Genomic DNA, 20,307 nt, shown 5'->3' with positions numbered 1-20,307 from the left:
CACTTCTTGTTTCATTTGTACATGAATCTCTCCAGGAGTTTAGCCACTAATGAGCTGCCTCTTTAGCCTTTTAATTAGCAAAATATATATGTATTAAAACCCAGTAGGTGGGATGTGAGGAAATGGATAAAATCAAATATCCCTGATGATGATGTAAATTAGATCAGCCTTTTTGGAGGGCTGTTTGGTATCCCCCACAAAAGAAGCTGAAAACATTGTCAGAATAGTTTTTCTTTTTTTTTTTCCCTTTCTAATTTGGGTGACTTTTTTTTTAATGAATTTTTTTATTGAGGTATAGTTGATTTACAGTGTTGTGCCAATCTCTGCTGTACAGCAAAGTGACTCAGTTTTACACATATATACATTCTTTTTTAAATTTTCTTTTCCATTATGGTTTATTCCAGGAGATTGGATATATTGATAGTTCCCTGTGCTATACAGTAGGACCTTGGTGTTTATCCATTCTAAATGTAATAGTTTGCATCTACCAACCCCAAATTCCCACTGCATCCCTCTCCCTCCCCCCCCAACCTTGGTAACCACAAGTCTGATTTCTTTGTCTGTGAGTCTGTTTCTGTTTTGTAGATAGGTTCATTTGTGCCATATTTTAGATTCCACATACAAAAGATATCATATGGTATCTGTCTTTCTCTTTCTGACTTACTTCACTTAGTATGATAATCTCTTAATTGCATCCATATTGTGGCAAATGGCATTTTTTTTGTTCTTTTTTATGTCTGAGTGGTGTTCCATTGTGTATATGTACCACATCTCTATCCAAGATTTAGGTTGTTTCCTTGTTTTGGCTATTGTGAATAGTGCTACTATGAACATTGCATGCCTTTTATTTCTTTTTCTTGCTTAATTGAGCTGGATAGGAATTCCAGTACTATGTTGAATAAAAGTGGTGATAGTGGGCATCTTTGTTAAGTTCTTGATCTTAGAGAAAAAGCTTTCAGCTTTTCACTGTTGAGTATAACAGCTGTGGGTTTGTCATATATGGCCTTTATTATGTTGAGGTATATTCCCTCTATACCTACTTTGTTGAGAGTTTTTATCATGAACGGACATTGAGCTTTGTCAAATGACTTTTCTGCACCTATTGAGATGACCATATGATTTTTTTTTTAAACAGACAATAAACAGCATATATTTAGAGTGTACAATTTGGTATCCCAATCTCCCAGTTCATTCCCCCCCAACCCTCCCCACTTTCCCCACTTGGTGTCCATATGTGTGTTCTCTACATCTGTCTCTATTTCTGCCTTGCAAACTGGTTGATTTATACCATTTTTCTATAGTCCACATATATGTGTTAATATACGATATTTGTTTCTCTCTTTCTGACTCATTTCACTCTGTATGACAGCCTCTAGGTCCATCCATGTCTCTACAAATGTCCCAGTTTGTCTACTAACTTTGGGTTTTGTTTGCTCTTCTTTCTCTGGTTTCTTTAGGTGTAAGGTTAGAATGTTTATTTGGGATTTTTTTTGTTTCTTGAGGTAGGATTGTATTGCTATAAACTTCCCTCTTAGAACTGCCTTTGCTGCATCCCATAGGTTTTAGATTGTTGTGTTTTCATTGTCATTTGTCTCTATGTATTTTTTTATTTCCTCTTTGATTTCTTCAGTGATCTCTTGGTTATTTAGTAGCATATTGTTTAGCCTCCATGTGTTTGTGTTTTTTACAGTTTTTTTCCAGTAATTGATTTCTAATCTCATAGTGTCGTGGTCGGAAAAGATGCTTGATATGATTTCAGTTTTCTTGAATTTACCAAGGCTTGATTTATGACCCAAAATGTGATCTATCCTAGAGAATGTTCCACGTGCACTTGAGAAGAATGTGTAATCTGCTGTTTTTGGATGTAATGTCCTATAGATATCTATTAAATAAGCTGATTTATTGTGTCATTTAAAGCTTGTGTTTCCTTATTAATTTTCTGTCTGGATGATCTGTCCATTGGTATAAGTGGGGTGTTAAAGTCCCCCACTATGATTGTGTTACTGTTGATTTCCTCTTTCATAGTTGTTAGCATTTGCCTTATGTATTGAGGTGCTCCCAGATTGGGTGCATATATATTTTCAATTGTTATATATTCTTCTTGGATTGATCCCTTGATCTTTATGTAATGTCCTTTCTTGTCTCTTGTAACTTTTTTTTATTTTAAAGTCTATTTTATCTGATATGAGTATCACTACTCCAGCTTTCTTTTGATTTCCATTTGCATGGAATATCTTTTTCCATCCCCTCACTTTCCGGCTGTATGTGTCCCGAGGTCTGAAGTGGGTCTCTTGTTTTTGTATTCATTCAGCCAGTCTGTGTCTTTTGCTTGGTGCATTTAGTCCATTTACATTCAAGGTAATTATCAATATGTATATTCCTATTACCATTTTCTTAATTGCTTTGTTTTTGTTTTTGTAGGTCCTTTTCTTCTCTTATGTTTCCTGCTTAGAGAAGTTCCTTTAGCATTTGTTATAGGGCTGGTTTGGTGGTGCTGAATTCTCTTAGCTGTTGCTCGTCTGTAAAGCTTTTGATTTCTCCATCGAATCTGAATGAGATCCTTGCTGGGTAGACTATTCTAGGTTGTAGGTTCTTCCCTGTCATCACTTTAAATATATCGTGCCACTCCCTTCTGGCTTGCAGAGTTTCTGCTGAGAAATCAGCTGTTAACCTGATGGGAGTTCCCTTGTATGTTATTTGTCATTTTTCCCTTGTTGCTTTTAATAACTTTTCTCTGTCTTTAATTTTTGTCAATTTGGCTGCTATGTCTTGGCATGTTTCTCCTTGGGTTTATCCTGCCTGGGACTCTCTGCACTTCCTGGGCTTGGGTAGCTGTTTCCTTTCCCATGTTAGGGAAGCTTTCAGCTATAATCTCTTCCAGTATTTTCTCAGGTCCTTTCTCTCTCTTTTCTCCTTCTGGGACCCCTATAATGTGAATGTTGGCACGTTTAACATTGTCCCAGAGGTTTCTTAGGCTGTCTTCAGTTCTTTTCATTCTTTTTTCTTTATTCTTTTCCGCATCAGTGATTATCACCATTCTGTCTTCCAGGTCACTTATTCACCCTTCTGCCTCAGTTAATCTGCTGTTGGTTCCTTCAAGTGTATTGTTCATTTCAGTTATTGTGTTGCATATCTCTGTTTGTTCTTTAATTCTTCTAGGTCTTTGGTAAACTTTTCTATCTTTGCATCTAGTGTTTTTTCAAAGTCCTGGATCATCTTCACCATCATTATTCTGAATTCTTTTTCTATAAGGGTGCCGATCGCCTCTTCATTTAGTTGTTTTTCTGGGGTTTTATCCTGTCCCTTCATCTGGTACAAAGTCCTCTTCTTTTTCATTTTCTCTGTCTTTCTGTGGCTGTGGTTTTCAGTTCCACAAGACGAAATACTGCTGATACTGCTTGATACTGCTGTCTGCCCTCTTGTGGAGGGAGCTATCTAGGAGGCACATGGGTGATTCCTGATGGGAGGGACTGATGGTGGGTAGGGCTGGGTGGGCGGAGCTCAGTAAGAGTCTAATCCAGTTTGGTGGGTGGAGCTCAGTAAAACTTTAATCTGCTTGTCTGCCAATGGGTGGGGCTGTGTTCCTACCCTGTTGGTCTTTTGGCCTGAGGCCACCTAGCGCTGGAGCCCACAGGCTCTTTGGTGGGGCTAATGGCGGATTCTGGGTGTGCTCACGCCAATGAGCACTTCCCAGAACCCCTGCTGCCAGTGCCCCCATCTCCTCGGTGAGCCACAGCTGCCCCCCACCTCCGCAGGAAACCCCCCAACACCAGCAGGTAGGTCTGGTTCAGTCTCCTATGGGGTCACTGCTTGTCTGAATAGTTTCTTTTTAAAAAAACATGAAAAATTCCTGGTGGTACAGGCAGAATTCAAGGAGGATTCTTTCAAACTTTCCAATAAGGGATTCTGATGTTACCTAAAGCTTCCCAATTCTTTTTTCAAAACCAGCACGAGAATGATACCAAGACGAAGGAAAAAAGAGAAATCCAGGAATCACTCTTATGCATATTCCTGCAAAATATTAAATAAAATGTTAGCAAGGCATACAAAAGTATAGATGCATAAAGTGTTTTTTTACATGGTTGTATTAATTATCCATTGCTGCAGAATAAATTGTTCCAAAACTTAATGACTTAATACCACATTTATCATCCCACAGTATGTGGGTCAGAAATTCTGGAGTGGCTTAGCTGGGTGGATCTCGTTCCTGGTTTCAAGAGGTTGTAAACAAGACAGTGGTTTGGTTTGGGCTGCATTCATCCAAAGGCTGGATTGGGGCTGCAGGATCCACTTCCAAGGTGAATCATTCACACAGCTGTTGGCAGCAGGAGGCATCAGTTTCTTTGCCAGGTTGGCCTCTCCATAGAAAGCTTGAATGTCCCTGCAACATGAGTCCTGGCTTTCACCAGGACAGATCAGAGAGAGAGAGCAAGAAGGAAGCCACAGTGCTGAACCATTGTTCCCACCTAATACTCCTTTTTTTTTTTTTTTTTTTGATATGTACAGTCTCCTTTATTTTCTATCTATTTCTTTTATTCTATTTTCCACAAATTTTAGCTTTTCTTATTTATTTATTTTTAAGCTCTTTATTGGAATATAATTGCTTTACACTTTTGTACCAGCTTTTGAGGTACACCAAACTGAATCAGCTGTATTTATACATATATTCCCATGTCCCCTCCCTCCCGCGACTCCCTCCCACCCTCCCTGTCCTGGCCCTCTAAGGTGTCACACATCATCAAGTTGATCTCCCTTTGTTATATAGCAGCTTCCCACTAGCTATCTATTTTACAGTTGTTAGTGTGTATATGTCTATGCTACTCTATCCCTTAGTCCCAGCTTCCCCTTTGCCCCCCACCCCCCCCAACCTGTGTCCTCCAGTCCATTTTCTGTATCTGCATACCTATCCTTGCCCTGTCACTGGGTTTGTCAGTACCTTTCTTTTTTTTAAAGATTCCGTATATATGAGTTAGCATACACTATTTGTTTTTTTCTTTCTGGCTTACTTCACTCTATATGACAGACTCTAGGTCTGTCCACCTCATTACATATAGCTCCATTTCATTCCTTTTTATGGCTGAGTAATATTCCATTGTATGTAGGTGCCACATCTTCTTTATCCATTCATCCGTTGATGGGCATTTAGGTTGCTTCCATGTCCTGGCTATTGTGAATAATGCTGCAGTGAACATTATGGTACATGTTTCTTTTTGGATTATGGTTTTCTCTGGGTTTATGCCCAGGAGTGGGATTACTGGATCATATGGTAGTTCTATTTTTAGTTTTTTAAGGAACCTCCAAACTGTTTTCCGTAGTGGCTGTACCAACTTACATTCCCACCAACAGTGCAGGAGAGTTCCCTTTTCTCCACACCCTCTCCAACATTTATTGTTTCTAGATTTTTGGATGATGGCCATTCTGACTGGTGTGAGGTTATACCTCATTGTGGCTTTGACTTGCATTTCTCTAATGATTAGTGATGTTGAGCATCTTTTCATGTGTTTGTTGGCCATCTGTATGTCTTCTTTGGAGAAATGTCTATTTAGGTCTCCTGCCCATTTGTGGATTGAGTTATTTGCTTTTTTTGTATTAAGCTGCATGAGCTGCTTGTATATTTTGGAGATTAATCCTTTGTCCGTTGATTCGTTGGCAAGTATTTTCTCCCATTCTGAGACTTGTCTTCTTCTCTTGTTTATGGTTTCTTTCTCTGTGCAAAAGCTTTTAAGTTTCATTAGGTCCCATTTGTTTATTCTTGATTTTATTTCCATTATTCTAGGAGGTGGGTCGAAAGGGATCTTGCTTTGATGGATGTCATAGAGTGTTCTGCCTATGTTTTCCTCTAGGAGTTTTATAGTGTCTGGCCTTACATTTAGGTCTTTCATCCATTTTGAGTTTATTTTTGTGTATGGTGTTAGGAAGTGTTCTAATTTCATTCTTTTACATGTTGCTGTCTAATTTTCCCAGCACCACTTATTGAAGAGGCTGTCTTTTTTCCATTGTATATTCTTGCCTCCTTTGTCAAAGATAAGGTGCCCATATGTGCTTGGGTTTACCTCTGGATTCTCTATTCTGTTCCATTGATCTTCCTTTCTATTTTTGTGCCAGTATCATACTGTCATGATTACTGTGGCCTTGTAGTATAGTTTGAAGTCAGGAAGCCTAATTCCACCTATTCCGTTTTCCTTCTCAAGATTGCTTTGCTTATTTGGGGTCTTTTGCATTTCCATACAAATCATAAGATTTCTTGTTCTAGTTCTGTGAAAAATGCTGTTGGTAATTTGATAGGAATTGCATTGAATCTGTACATTGTTTTGGGTAGTACAGTCGTTTTCACAATGTTGATTCTTCCAATCCAAGAGCATGGTATGTTTCTCCATCTGTTTGTATCATCTTTGATTTCTTTCATCAGTGTCTTATAGTTTTCTGCATATAGGTCTTTTGCATCCTTAGGCAGGTTTATTCCTAGGTATTTTATTCTTCTTGTTGCAATGATAAATGAGAGAGTTTGCTTCATTTCTCTTTCTGCTTTTTCATTGTTAGTGTATAGGAATGCAAAAGATTTCTGCACATTAATTTTGTATTCTGCTACTTTACTAAATTCATCGATTAGTGCTAGCAGTTTTCTGGTAGAGTCTTTAGGGTTTTCTATGTATAATATCATGTCATCTGCAAAGAGTGACAATTTTACTTCTTATTTTCCAAGGTGGATTCCTTTTATTTCTTTTTCTTCTCTGATTGCTGTGGCTAAAACTTCCAAAACTATGTTGAATAATAATGGTGAGAGTGGGCACCCTTGTCTTGTTCCTGTTCTTAGAGAGTATTCTTTCAGTTTTTCACCATTGAGAACGATGTTGGCTTTTGGTTTCTCATATATGGTTTTTAGTATGTTGAGGTAATTTCCTTCTGTACCCATTTTCTGGAGAGTTTTTATCATAAATGGATGTTGAATTTTGTCAAAAGCTTTTTCCACCTCAGTTGAGATTATCATATGGTTTTTATCCTTCAGTTTGTTGATATGATGTATCACATTGATTGATTTGCATATATTGAAGAATCCTTGCATTCCAGTGAACTCCACTTGATCATGGTGTATGATCTTTTTAATGTGCTGTTGGATTCTGTTAGCTAGTATTTTGTTGAGGATTTTTGCATCTAAATTCATCAGTGATATTGGCCTATAATGTTTTTTTTTTGTGACCTCTTTGCCTGGTTTTGGTATCAGGGTGATGGTGGCCTCGTAGAATGAGTTTGGGAGTGTTCCTCCTTCTGCAATATTTTGGAAGAGTTTGAGAAGGATAGGTGTTAGCTCTTCTCTAAATGTTTGATAGAATTCACCTGTAAAGCCATCTGGCCCTGGGCTTTTGTTTGTTGGGAGATTTTTAACCACAGTGTCAATTTCCGTACTTGTGATTGGTCTGTTCATATTTTCTATTTCTTCCTGGTTCAGTCTTGGAAGATTGTACTTTTCTAAGAATTTATCCATTTCTTCCAGGTTATCTAATTTATTGGCATAATAGTTGCTTGTAGTAGTCTCTCATGATCTTTTGTATTTCTGTGGTGTCCGTTGTTACTTCTCCTTTTTCATTTCTGACTCTGTTGATTTGAGTCTTCTCCCTTTGTTTCCTGATGAGTCTGGCTAATGGTTTATCAATTTTGTTTATCTTCTCAAGGAACCAGCTTTTAGTTTCATTGATCTTTGCTCTTGTTTCCTTCATTTCTTTTTCATTTATTTCTGCTCTGATCTTTATGATTTCTTTCCTTCTGCTCACTTTGGGGTTTCTTTGTTCTTCTTTCTCTGATTGTTTTAGGTGTAAGGTTAGGTTGTTTATTCGATATTTTTCTTGTTTCTTGAGGTAGGACTGTATTGCTATAAACTTCCCTCTTAGAACTGCTTTTGCTGCATCCCATAGGTTTTGGGTTGTTGTGTTTTCATTGTCATTTGTTTCTAGATTTTTTTGATTTCCTCTTTGATTTCTTTAGTAATTTCTTGATTGTTTAATAGTGTATTGTTTAGCCTCCATGTGTTTGTATTTTTTGCAGTTTTTTTTAGGTAATTGATATCTAGTTTCATGGCATTGTGGTCAGAGAAAATGCTTGATATCATTTCAGTTTTCTTAAGTTTACTGAGGCTTAATTTGTGACCCAAGATGTGATGTATCCTGGAAAATGTTCCATGTGCACTTGAGAAGAAAGTGTATTCTGTAGTTTTTGGATGGAATGTCCTATAAATATCAATTAAGTCAAGATGGTCTAATGTGTCATTTAAAGCTTGTGTGTCCTTTATTTTTTGTTTGGATGATCTGTCCGCTGATGTAAGCGGGGTGTTAAAGTTTCCTACTATTATTGTGTTACTGTTGATATCCCCTTTTATGGCTGTTAGCATTTGTCTTATGTATTGAGGTGCTCCTGTGTTGGGTGCATAGATATTTATAATTGTTATACATTCTTCTTGGATGGATCCCTTGTTCATTATGTAGTGTCCTTCCTTGTCTCTTGTAATTAGTCTTTAAAGTCTAATTTGTCTGATATGAGTATTGCTACTCCAGCTTTTTTTGACTTCCATTTGCATGGAATGTCTTTTTCTGTCCCTTTACTTTCAGTCTATATGTGTTCCTTGGTCTGAAGTGGATTTCTTGTAGGCAGCATATAGAAGGGTCTTACTTTTGTATCCATTCAGCCAGTATGTGTCTTTTGGTTGGAGCATTTAATCCATTTACAGTTAAGGTGATTATTGACCTATGTGTTCCTATTACCATTTCTTAATTGTTTTGGGTTTGTTTTTGTAGGTGTTTTCCTTCTCTTGTATTTTCTGCTTAGAAAATTTCCTTAAGCTATTGTTGTAAGACTGGTTTGATGGTGCTGAATTCTCTTAACGTTTGCTTGTCGGTAAAGCTTTTGATTTCTCCATTGACTCTGAATGAGATTCTTGCTGGGTAGAGTATTCTTGGCTGTAGGTTTTTCTCTTTCAGGACCTTTAATATATCCTGCCATTCCCTTCTGGCCTGCAGAGTTTCTGTAGAAAGGTCAGCTGTTATCCTTATGGATTTTCCCTTATATGTTATTTGTTGCTTTTCTCTTGCTGCTTTTAATATTTCCTTTGTGTTTAATTTTCATTAGTTTGATTAATATATGCTTCAGTGTATTTTTCCTTGGGTTTATTCTGTATGGGACTCTCTGTGCTTCTTGGACTTGATTATTTCCTTTCCCATGTTGGGGGGTTTTCCACTATAACCTCTTTGAATGTTTTCTCAGACCCTTTCTTTTTTTCTTCTTCTACTGGGATGCCTATGATTCGAATGCTGGTGTGCTTAATGTTGTCACTAAGGTCTCTGAGGCTGTCTTCCATTCTTGTCATTCTTTTTCTTTTTCCTGCTCTGTGGCAGTTATTTCCCCCCTTCTATCTTCCAACTCAGTTATTCGTTCTTCTGCCTCAGTTATTCTGCTGTTTATACCATCTAGAATATTTTTAATTTCAGTTATTTTGTTGTCCATTACTGTTTGTTTGCTCTTTAGTTCTTCTGAGTCCTTATTAACTGTTTCTTGTATTTTTTCTATTTTGGTGTCAAGATTTTGGATCATCTTTACTATCATTACTCTGAATTCTTTTACAGGCAGTGTTCCTAGTCTTCATTTATTTGGTCTTGTGGGTTTTTTCCCTGCTCCTTTTTCTGCATGGTGTTTCTTTGTTTTCTCATTTTGTCTAATTTATAGGATTTGCTGTCTCCTTTCCCTGTTCTACCTAGTATTAATTCCTCTTGTTTCTCCCCTCTGCCCCCTGTGGTGGGGTTTGTCCAGTGTCTTGAGTAGGCTTCCTGGTGGGGGGGGGTCTAGTGTCTGCTTTCCAGTGTGTGGCTCTGTGTCTTTTCTCTCTGATGAGCAGGGCTGTGTCAGGTGGTGTTTTTTCGTGTATCTGTGAGGTTAATATGGCTTTAGGTAGTCTGTGTGCTGATGGGTGGGTTTGTGTTCCTGTCTTGTTTGTAGTTTGGTGTGAGGTGTCCAGCACTGGCAGTTGCAGACAGTTGGACAAAGCTGGGTCTTAGACTCTGATAGAGGCCTCTATGAGAGTTCCCTGCAGTTAATCTTCCCTGTGTGTGACAACTCCCTAGTAGTCTAGCATCCTGGATTCAGTGCTCCCTCTGCAGAGCCTCCTACTTGACTTCTGATGGAGTAGTCCAGACTTCAGAGGTTGCTTGTCCTGGCAATAAAGGGTTTTAAAGAAGACTGTCCAAGCCCCAGACTAATGGCAGAGTGTTGAGACAAACAAATACCAGTTATGTCGTGATCTTTCCAGTCCTTTCTGGTGTCTGAGGTCGTCTGCTGGTGTTCAGCTGGTTCTCTGTTGGAATTATTGCATCTTTTGATGTATTCCTGATGCTTCTGTGGAGGGGATGTATTCCATGTCCTTCTACTTCGCTGCCATCTTTCTTCTCCCTCCTTTTTCTTAAAAACAACTCACTAAGTCCAGCCCCAACTTGAGGAGGGTAATTAAGCTTTACTTCTTAAAGAAGAAAAGAGTGTCAAGTAACGTGGATATTTTTAAAACCACATTAATGTTCAATATCCATTTCTATTTTTAAAAATACCCTTGAAGGGGACTTCCCTGATGGTGCAGTGATTAAGATGCCATACTCCCAATGCAGGGGACATGGGTGTGATTCCTGGTCAGGGAACTAGATCTCACATGCATGCTGCAACTAAGAGTTCACATGCCACAACTAAGGATCTGGTGAGCTGCAACTAAGGAGCCTGAGAGCTCTAAATGAGACCCGGTGCAACCAAATAATTAATTAAATAAATATTAAAAAATAAAAATACCCTTCAAAAATAAGGATAACTCTTCCTACTACCAAATCCTCAGATATATTCTTTTTCTTTTTCTTTTTCTTTTTTTTTGTATTTTTGTTAAAGTCTTTATTGAATTTGCTACGATATTGCTTCTGTTTTATGTTTTGGTTTTTTGGCCATAATGCGTGTGGGATCTCTGCTACCTGACCAGGGATCAAACCAACACCCCCTGCATTGCAAGGCGAAGTCTTATTAACAACTGGATCACCAGGAAAGTCCCATCAGATATATTCTCACATCCATTTCTACTCCTTATCCTGAAATAAAGGCTTTATTTTTCCTTCTTTCAAGCTCAGTCCTGCCACTTTTCCTTTGGAGCCTCATCAGTGGCTTTCTGAATGTTTCCTTTCTCCTAAATCATTGCCTTACAAACATACTCAAGTGTATCATCTTTAAAATATTGCTCTGACCCATTTCCCCACTCACTTCATAGCCAACATTCTTGAAAGAATGGTCTGTATACTGTTTCCAATTTATCTCCTGTTTACTCTTCAATACAGTATGTCATTGGGCTTCTACCCTAAATTGATCTTTCGAAGGCCACCAACAGCTTTCTTATTGCCAAATCCAGTGGATACTTTTCTGTCCTTACCATGTGCAACCTCCAAGCAGCATTCAACACAATCCGCCACTCCATTCTTGAAACCGTTTTGGATTCTGAGACACTGCTGTCCCCTGCCTCCCCCTGCACCTCACTTCCTGTCCTCTTCAGTCTTTTTGCTTATTTCTCTGCTTGCCCTCTGAATGTTTCAGTTCCCCAGGATGCTGTGCTGAGCCCCTTCTTGCTTTGGGCTTACTTGCTGGAATCTCATTAGTTCCTTTGTGTGTCTTTTTGGTGTTTGTTTTTGGTTTTGGTTTTGATGTTGACGTGGACCCAATTTATACTTCCAGTTCAAACCTTTGCTCTAAATTCCAAATTGTATCTCACTGGTATAATAGAAATTTTACTTGACGTTTCATATCTCAAATTGGACATTTCCAAAATGGAAGACCTCTCGGTTTCCCTTTTATTAAACTGTTTTCTTTATAACTATCCACCATCTTTATTCAAGCCAGAAATCTAGGAGTCATTCTGAATTCTACCCTTTTCTTGATCTCCCATTTGCAGTCCATCAGCTGGACTGGAAGAGTCCCTGCATCTTCTTTTTTCCATCATATATGGATTCTTCCACTTCTCTCTTACCACCATCTTTTTCCAGACTGTTATCTACTCTCAGTTATTGTAATAGCCTCCTAACTGGTCTCCCCACTTGCACTCTTGAAGTTTTCTCGGTGGCTGCAGAGGAAGAAGAAATACCTTTAGGCAGCAAAGAAAGCTCACATTCTTACTCTGACCGGGACTTTCCTCCCCTTGGCCCTTTTGCTTCTCTTTCCTCTGTCTTTAGGAGTACTCAGGCATCCTCTCACTGTGTAGAGTCTCTCCCCCACACCATCTAGAGCTCTGCCCCTACTGTCTTCATAGTCACCTCTTGTTTCATACATACATCAATAAGAGACCTGAATGGGAGAAGGTGAGTGAAAATTGTATGCTACTACAGATCAAGACTAATACCTGAATAGGAAAATGGACAAAGACCATAAATAGTTCACTGAAAAGGAAATACAAATGCTTTTAAACGTATGAAAGCTGTTCAACCTCACTCATAATATAAGAAATAGAAATTAAAACTACAACGAGATGCCAGTTTTCATCTGTCACACTGGCACTTTTGTTGGTAGGAATGTAAATTAACACAAACATTTTCAGAGGGCCATTGGGTAGAATCCATCAAATAAAAAATGCATGAATCTGTTGACCTAGCATACATTCTAGGAATTTATTCTACTTGCACATGTGTGCAAAGACGAAGGTATGAGAACATTTTAATGTCTTTTTTTTTTTAAGAAATGATTGGAAACAAGTAAATATCCATCATTAAGAAACTAATCAAATACGTTATGGTAACGAACGTATTCATTTTTGTCCTCTGTACACAGCTCTTCTTTTTTTAGATCTCAGCTAAACTGTCACCTCCCCTGAGAGGCCTTCCCTAACCAGTCTTTCTAAAGGAGGGCCCCCTCTTTCTTCTCCCTTTCACCTGCCATAACTTGCAGTAATTTTCTTAGTTCACTTGTATCCGGGGCTCCCTCTCCCTTTAGAATGTAAGCTCTGAAAGGGCAGTCTAGACTTTTTCACTGTTGTATTCCCCAGCAACTTATCAATAGCGTAGTATTTGGCACTTAATAGGTATTGATTGAAGGAATGACTAAAAGACTGTTGAATCTCAAATAAAACTGCATGTTATCCTTACTGGTGAAACATTAAAAACATTCCCATTAAATTCATGAGTAAAATGAAAATAAATAATGTCAGGTGTGATAATGTGATTTAATATGTATTTAATATATATTTGGTCCTCATCTCCCCCCATCCCCATTTGGCAGGGCTACCAAAGATCTTGGAATTGTCTAAGCTTTAAGAGCAATGGGTGGTGCAGTGGTTAAGAATCCACCTGCCAATGCAGGGGACACGGGTCCAAGCCTGGTCTGGGAAGATCCCACATGCCGCAGAGCAACTAAACCTGTGGGCCACAAGTATTGAGCCACAAGTATTTTGTTACAATATTTGGTCTTTCAGTCTTCAGTTCCTGAAATAGCTCCAGAGCCACAAAGGTAAAGGAGTGTCTTCCTATTCATAACATGCCCCTTCTAAGCACACCTGACTTACGTTAATGAGGTGACTTTTGGAGAGTCCCCTAAGGATTGGGGGCTGGTTGCCTGGGGAACCAGCCATGTGATAAGACAGTTGGAATGTTAAACCCTACTTCCCAGACCTCTGGGGAAGCGAGAGGAATTGAAGATTGAGTTAAGTCACTAATAGCCAATTATTTTATCAACCATGCCTGTGTAATGAAGCCTCCATAAAAAACCAGAAGGATGGGGTTTGGAGATCTTCCAGGTTGCGGAACATGTGGAGGTGCTGCAAGAGTGGTACAGGGCATGGAGGCTCTGTGCCCCTTCCCACAATCCTTGCTTTTAGGCATCTGTTTATTTCTGAGTTGTGTCCTTTTGTAATAAGATGATAATCTAGTAAGCAAAATGTTTTCCTGAGACCTGTGAGCCACTCTAGCAAATTAATCAAACCAGAGGAGGAGGGTTTGTGGGGGCCTTCAATTTTTAGGCACTTGGTGAGAGGCACAGGTGACAGCCTGGACTTGGAATTGGCCTCTGAAGGGGGAGGTGGCAGTCTTTGAGATAGAGCCCTTATCCTGTGGGATCTGATGCTACCTCCAGGTAGATAGTGTCAGAACTGAGTTAAATTATAGGACACCCAGCTGATATCACAGAATTGCTAGGTGTATGGAAAACCACACATCCAGTGTCAGAAGTGAAGTAGTGTTCTAGTCGACTGTTGAGAATAGAAGGGCGACACAGAGTGTTTTCCTTTATGTCAGAGTATCACCATTATTATTGAGCAGTATTCTGGAAGCATGATCAAAGCCTGTAGACAAGAAGAGGAAATAAATTTAAATGTTGGGAAGGAAGAGGTAAAAATAATTAGTAAAGCAATTGATATGGCTGTGTATACTTTGGGGGGAAAATAAAGATTAATAGAAATTATAATGAAAGAATAGTTTTTCTGAGTCTACCATTTGCTGTTGCCTTGGCCAAAGTGATTTTGCTATGTAAGGATTTTGGGGGCAACTTTAGTTAGATATAATTTCTTTTATTTATTTTTATTTATTGGCTGCATCCGGTTTTCTGTAGTTGCAGAGAGCAGGGGCTACTCTTTGTTGTGGTGCACAGGATTCTCATTGCGGTGGCTTCTCCTGTTGCAGAGCACAGGCTCTAGGTGCATGGGCTTCGGTAGTTGCAGAGCGTGGGCTCAATACTTGTGGCCCATGGGTTTAGTTGCTCTGCGGCATGTGGGATATTCCCAGACCAGGCTCGGACTCGTGTCTCCTGCATTGACAGGTGGATTCTTAACCACTGCACCACCAGGGAAGTCCCTATAATTTCAAACTTTAAAGAAGTTGCAAGAATAGCATATATCCTTTACTCAGATTTACCTATTGTTTACATTTCGCCCCGTTTGAGTTACCTATTTATAATTAATCTATATACACATAGAATTCTTTCATCCTGAAACATTTAAGGATGAATTGAAGCCATTGCATATAGTGTTTCCTGCAAATGATTTTTTTCTATAACCGAGTAATCAAAATCAGGAAAATTTAACATGAATTTAGGACTATAACCTATTGTCCATATTCACATTTTATCTATTGCCCTGGTAATGTCTTATGTAACTACTTTTTCTTTTGGTTCTGCATCTAACCCAGGATCACACAGTGCATTTAGTTGTCAAATCTCTTAAGTCACCTTTAATTTGGAAAAGTTACTTCAGTTCTTGACCTTTAGGTTTTGGAAGAGTATCAATGGGTTATTTTGTAAAGTAGCCCCCAATTTTGATTTGTCTGGTTTCCTCATTACATTGAGATTATGAATACCACAGAAGTGGTATTGTATCCTTCATACTGTATCAGGAGGCATCTTGGTTTATCGACATATTGTTGATGATAGATTTGACCACTTGGTTTAGATGGTGTTTGCCAGGTTTCTCCTGAAGTGTTGTTATTTTTCTCTTTGTATTTAAAAAGTAATCTGTGGAGGGACGCTTTGAGACTTTAAATATCTTATTTTTCATCAAATTTTTATTCCCTAGTTTTAGCCTTCATTTATGATTTTCTAACCCCATCATTCTTCTTTATTTATTAGTTGCATTCTACTGTAAGGAAGAGATTTCCCTTTTCCTTCATTTACTCATTTATATCCAAATGGACTCATTGATCCTTTGATTTATTGCATTTAATGAGTTATGATCCCTTATTATATGATAGGATTTTTAACCTATTTTCTGTTCCTTGCCATGTGATTTGTAGTTGTATAGAATTTCTCTGCCTTACGTTCTCCTCTTCCCGAGTTTTTAGGTAGGCCATCTTACATACTTTTATTACCAAACTCTCATATACTGTAAAAGTTTGATTGGTTTCCTTATGGGCTTGATCTAGTTGCGTGTCAGCCAGCTGTTCACTCTGTTATTGTTTATTTATGTGTTGTTATAGATAGCATTCTCATGTCTGCAAGTTCATGTGTGTCTCCACATGTGTTGTATTAACTCAAATATTACAGATTAAGGGGACCTTGCTTCATGGTTCTAAAATCATGTGATTTAGAGATTACATTGTAAACAAAGTTAGCTGCCTCAGGAATCTAGAATTTTGAATTAGATGCTTTTAAGGCTTAACAAAAGAAACCTTGGCAAAAGATTGAGGTTAAAAGAGTGATGACCAGTCTACCTTTTCCTTTCTTCCCTGAATTTAGATAGGAATCAGTGTTTTAATTGCAGGAAAGAGCAAGACTGTGGTATCTCACCCATCAGAAATCTGATCCCTACCAAGGTCTTAGGGTTTTGTGTCTAGGAGTTCACCTATTCAACAACTATTATTAAGGGTCTACTATGTGCCAGGCTCTGGGGTAGGCAGTGGGCATACAGCAGGACCCAAGCAGACAGAGTCCCAGCCCTCAGGAAACTTGCATTCTAGTGGGACAGATAGACAGCAAACAAATAAATACATCAGCTGGTGCTAAATGCTATGGAGATAAAAATAAAACAAAATAAAGATTGATATTAATGGGAGAGATGCTTTTTTATAGAAAAGTAAGATGGTAATATTTGAATAGGGACCTGAAGGAAGGGGGCAGGGGAGTGCATGGGAGGGGTGGAGATAGGAGGAGGTGAGCAGAGCAGAGGGAGAGCCTTACACGCAGGTGGAATGGGAAATGGGGGAGGAAGGTGAGAGAGTGCTTGCTGTGCCTAAAGCTGAGCTTTGGGGCATTGCCATATTTAGATGGTGAAGATGAAGAAATGTCAAAGAAGTAGTAGTCGGCAAGGCTGCAGAATGAAGAGAAGAAGGTACTTGGATGCCAGGTGAAGGGAGAACCTGTTTCCAGAAGAAGGGAGTAACGCAGTGAAATTTTGCTGATAGGTCAAATAAGTTGAGGGTGGAGAACTGCAGCCTTGGGAGGCCGTGATGTGCTGTTTCAGTGGAGTGGTGGGGACAAACACTCATTGGAATATGTTCAAGAGAGAATGCACTGAGTCTGGGTGACTCTTCAGAGAATTTTGCTCTAATAAGGAGCAGAAAAATGAGATGGGACCTAAACAGTACTGTGGGACCAAGGGAGGGGTTTTTCAAGATGGGAGGTGTTATTGTGTATTAGTAGGCTGATGGGAATTATCCAATAGACAAGAAACAATTGTTGATGCAGAAAAGAGGGTAGGATAGCAGAAGCAATGTCCTTGAGCACACGAGCTCCTTGTGAACAAGTGTGCGGGGAGATCATCGAGGTAGGAAGAAGACCAACATCCACAATGTCAAGAGGGAGGCTGAGTATGTGGTAGAGTTTGGTATGGTGAACAGAGAAGCGAGTAAAACCAAGTGGGCCACCAGCACATCAGCTTCCTTTTTCTGCTTTTGCTTTGATTTCTCTCCTTGTTTCTGGCATCTGTGGATTTCCATTTCTCTGACCTTCACTTTTTTTTTTTAAAGACTAACATTTCTGTGGTTTAGAGTGGAGGGCAGTGTTGCTGTCCTTGAGTTAGTCCAGTGTGTTTTGTTGCTGAAAGAAAGAAATTAAAAATAGTTCCTTTGAAAGAATTTAAGAGGCTTTGATGTTATGTTAGAGGGGAAACATTATACAGAGAACTTTTAATATCATAATTGAAAGTATCAGAATATACACTTTGCTAAATGTAACTATTTGAATGTTCAGAAGAATTCTCTAGGCTTTTGTCTCCTCAGTTAAAGGTGGAAGGACTCATCTGTGTAAATAAGCATAGTTGAAAATATCAATGGAGATGTTAGTTTAAGCTTTATTGTTAACATTTTTTCAAAATAAAAATGTATTTACCTTTTTCCTGATTGTAAAAGTAATTAATACATGTTTGTTGTAAAATATACAGACAGTACAGAAATATATAAAGTAAAGTCAACTCTTTTTACCTACCCTGAAGTCAGGGGCTTTATAAATGCATATAATTTAAATTATCCAGATCAGAGCAGCCTGTCTCAGTGAGTTCTTAAAAAGGACAGGACACAAAACTGACCTCTGTTTCAGAATTAAATGTTTCTTTGATACTGAAATAATGAAATGCCAGTCTTAGCTTTTGACTTGTGGATTTTCCTGATCACTGAGCAGTAAGTACAAAACAGTTTTAAAGATTTGACTTATTTGATGAAATGTGGATTTGTACTTAGAGCATTTTGGGGTCCTTTTATAGGAGAATGAGGTACTAAGAGCTGTGAATCACAGTTCTCAGCACGAGGAAAATGAACAAAGAGCATCAGCCAAGAAGGAGAAATCACTACAGCAGAAGAATGAAGATGAAAATAAAGTAGCAGATAAACCTGCCTGGGAGGCGGAAAAGACCACTGAATCTAGAGATGAGGTGAGCGTGTCGGAATATCCCAGTCATACCATTTTGGCTTTAAGGTAGATTTTATGGCTTTTGACAATTTCTGTTGAGAATGAATTTTGTATATGTGTGCCTTACTATAAGTAAGTCTTATATATGAAAATACATATTTTTAAAAAATTGTGAACGTGCTTATTTGGTTTACAAAGGAATCAGCCCATAGAACATATCTGGTTAAACTCAGATTTTGCATGTCTGGTTATACTCACACACACCCATCCAGGAACTTGCTAGGAGGTTTTGTTGTGTTTGCAAGGGATAAAGAGATGGCTGGCATCCTGAACCCAGGAATCCTCAATCAGCCAGCCACTTGCAGAAGCAGCCAGATTGGCTAGGTCTGGGAAAGTAAGCCAGAGGATCCTGCAGGCAAATCACTTTCAATCCAGCTGGGACTTGGGCTCAAATTTTCTCTTAGTCTCCTGGTGCACCATGCTGAATGGGCATCCAGGAGCCCACTTTGCACCTTGGCCAGGCTGGGTAGGATAGCCTTATTGGCTCCTCTGTGTCTAACCACACTTGTCAGCAGTGAAAAGGGTGAAACTCCAGGAGCCAGGCTGAAGGGATGGATTCTTCCTGTAGCCTGTGCTTCCTCCCTTATTTCACTTGGGACATAATCTGGATTCTGCTCAGCCCTGCTGAGGTCCTAGTCCACAAGCCTGGCAAACAAATGCACCAGATGGGTCTGGAGGTTCTGCAGACCCTTAACTACTTGGCATGTCCCCTGGAAGATGGCACCTTGTAGGTCTTGCCCTGATGTGTCTCTCAGCCCTGAATTAATCCAGGTGGCATTTGGGGCTGTGCCTTGAACACTCTTGTTGGGTAGAGAGTACCATGTCTTGGCTCTTCTCAGACAGCCCATCATCACCGTAGCCTTGACTATGTAACATCAAAACATTACCTGATTGACATAGTGAAGTCAGAAAACAGTTCTGCTCCCTTTTGCCCACCCACCACTCTCCTGCCCCCTCCAGCCTGTTCTAACCTGTTCTAGGGAACTAGTTCTTCTCTATGAACTGGGTGAAATCTAGGACAGGCCCTATGACTTCTAGATAACCAGACAAAAATCTCTGGTCATCCCAGTGCAGCAATTGATAGATATAGCCAGTGTAATTCTCAAAAACTCTGAACTGAAATTTAGTTTCTCTCCTCCTATCCCTGCTGTAGCCTGAAAACCTGGGTAAGTGGAAAAGGGTGTGTGTGGCCAACTTCTCAGTTTTCCCAGTTCTTCCTCCCTTGCTTGTTCAGCCATCTTCTCTAGAGCTGAGGGTGTAATGGGTGGTAAGAGCTCAGGAAAGGTGTTCCCTGACTAGTGCCAATCTGAAACTGGTTCCCCTAGACCGTAGGATGTATTTAAAACTGCTTCTGTTGGATAGGCACTTTCATTTTGCAGGTTCTTTGGAGACTTCTACCCCATAGCGGGGAGCTGTCCTTCACCTGCCCTTCCCTTCACAAGGACACATGCACCACCACCTCCAGGTGGCCTCTCAACCATGTTCTGGTCCTGGAAACCTGCACCTCACCTCCTTTGTCAGTCCAGTCACTTCTCTAACTGCAGCCCTTGCTTGGCCTCTTGCCCTTATTTTTCAGGCAAGCTCTGGACACTCATCTTCTGTGTTCCCTAAACACACCATGTTTCTGAGTGGTCTCTTTGAGTCCCTTTTTACTAGTCTTCAGAGATGGGTGGGGAGCTTACCCCAAGGAACCCTCCCTTTTTCACTTGACTTCTCATGCTTTTCAGCCCTTTTATGACCTAAAATTAAGTGAGGATCCCATTCCAGCCTGGCATTTCACTCTGAAATGCAGAGGTGTTTCCACATGCCTCTGCTTTTACCCACTGGTATTCTCCCCAGACCTTGTTGTTTCCTTGTAATCCAGGGACGTTGCTGTGGCTTTACCACCTTACACACGCATGCACGCACACACTTCAATACCATGTTTGTTTT

At 39.5% G+C, this 20,307-nt stretch overlaps 1 protein-coding gene across 2 annotated transcripts in view; it reads left to right on the top strand.

Moving 5' to 3' along the window:
- The window catches only part of NFE2L3 (NFE2 like bZIP transcription factor 3), a 41,996-nt gene that overhangs the window by 12,899 nt on the left and 8,790 nt on the right, over positions 1-20,307 (top strand). The window contains exon 2 of one of the 2 annotated variants that reach the window (XM_057733390.1): positions 18,170-18,337. The exons of the other annotated variant lie outside the window; for it this stretch is intronic. Coding sequence (XP_057589373.1) covers positions 18,170-18,337 — 168 coding nt within the window. The remainder of the gene's footprint in view (positions 1-18,169; positions 18,338-20,307) is intronic. 2 annotated transcript variants of the gene reach the window in all.

This window comes from Hippopotamus amphibius, chromosome 4 (genome assembly GCF_030028045.1).
Source record: "Hippopotamus amphibius kiboko isolate mHipAmp2 chromosome 4, mHipAmp2.hap2, whole genome shotgun sequence".
NCBI classification, from domain to species: Eukaryota; Metazoa; Chordata; class Mammalia; order Artiodactyla; family Hippopotamidae; genus Hippopotamus; species Hippopotamus amphibius.
The sequence above is the reverse complement of the archived record's forward strand: the minus strand, read 5'-3'. Positions and strand labels throughout refer to the sequence as shown.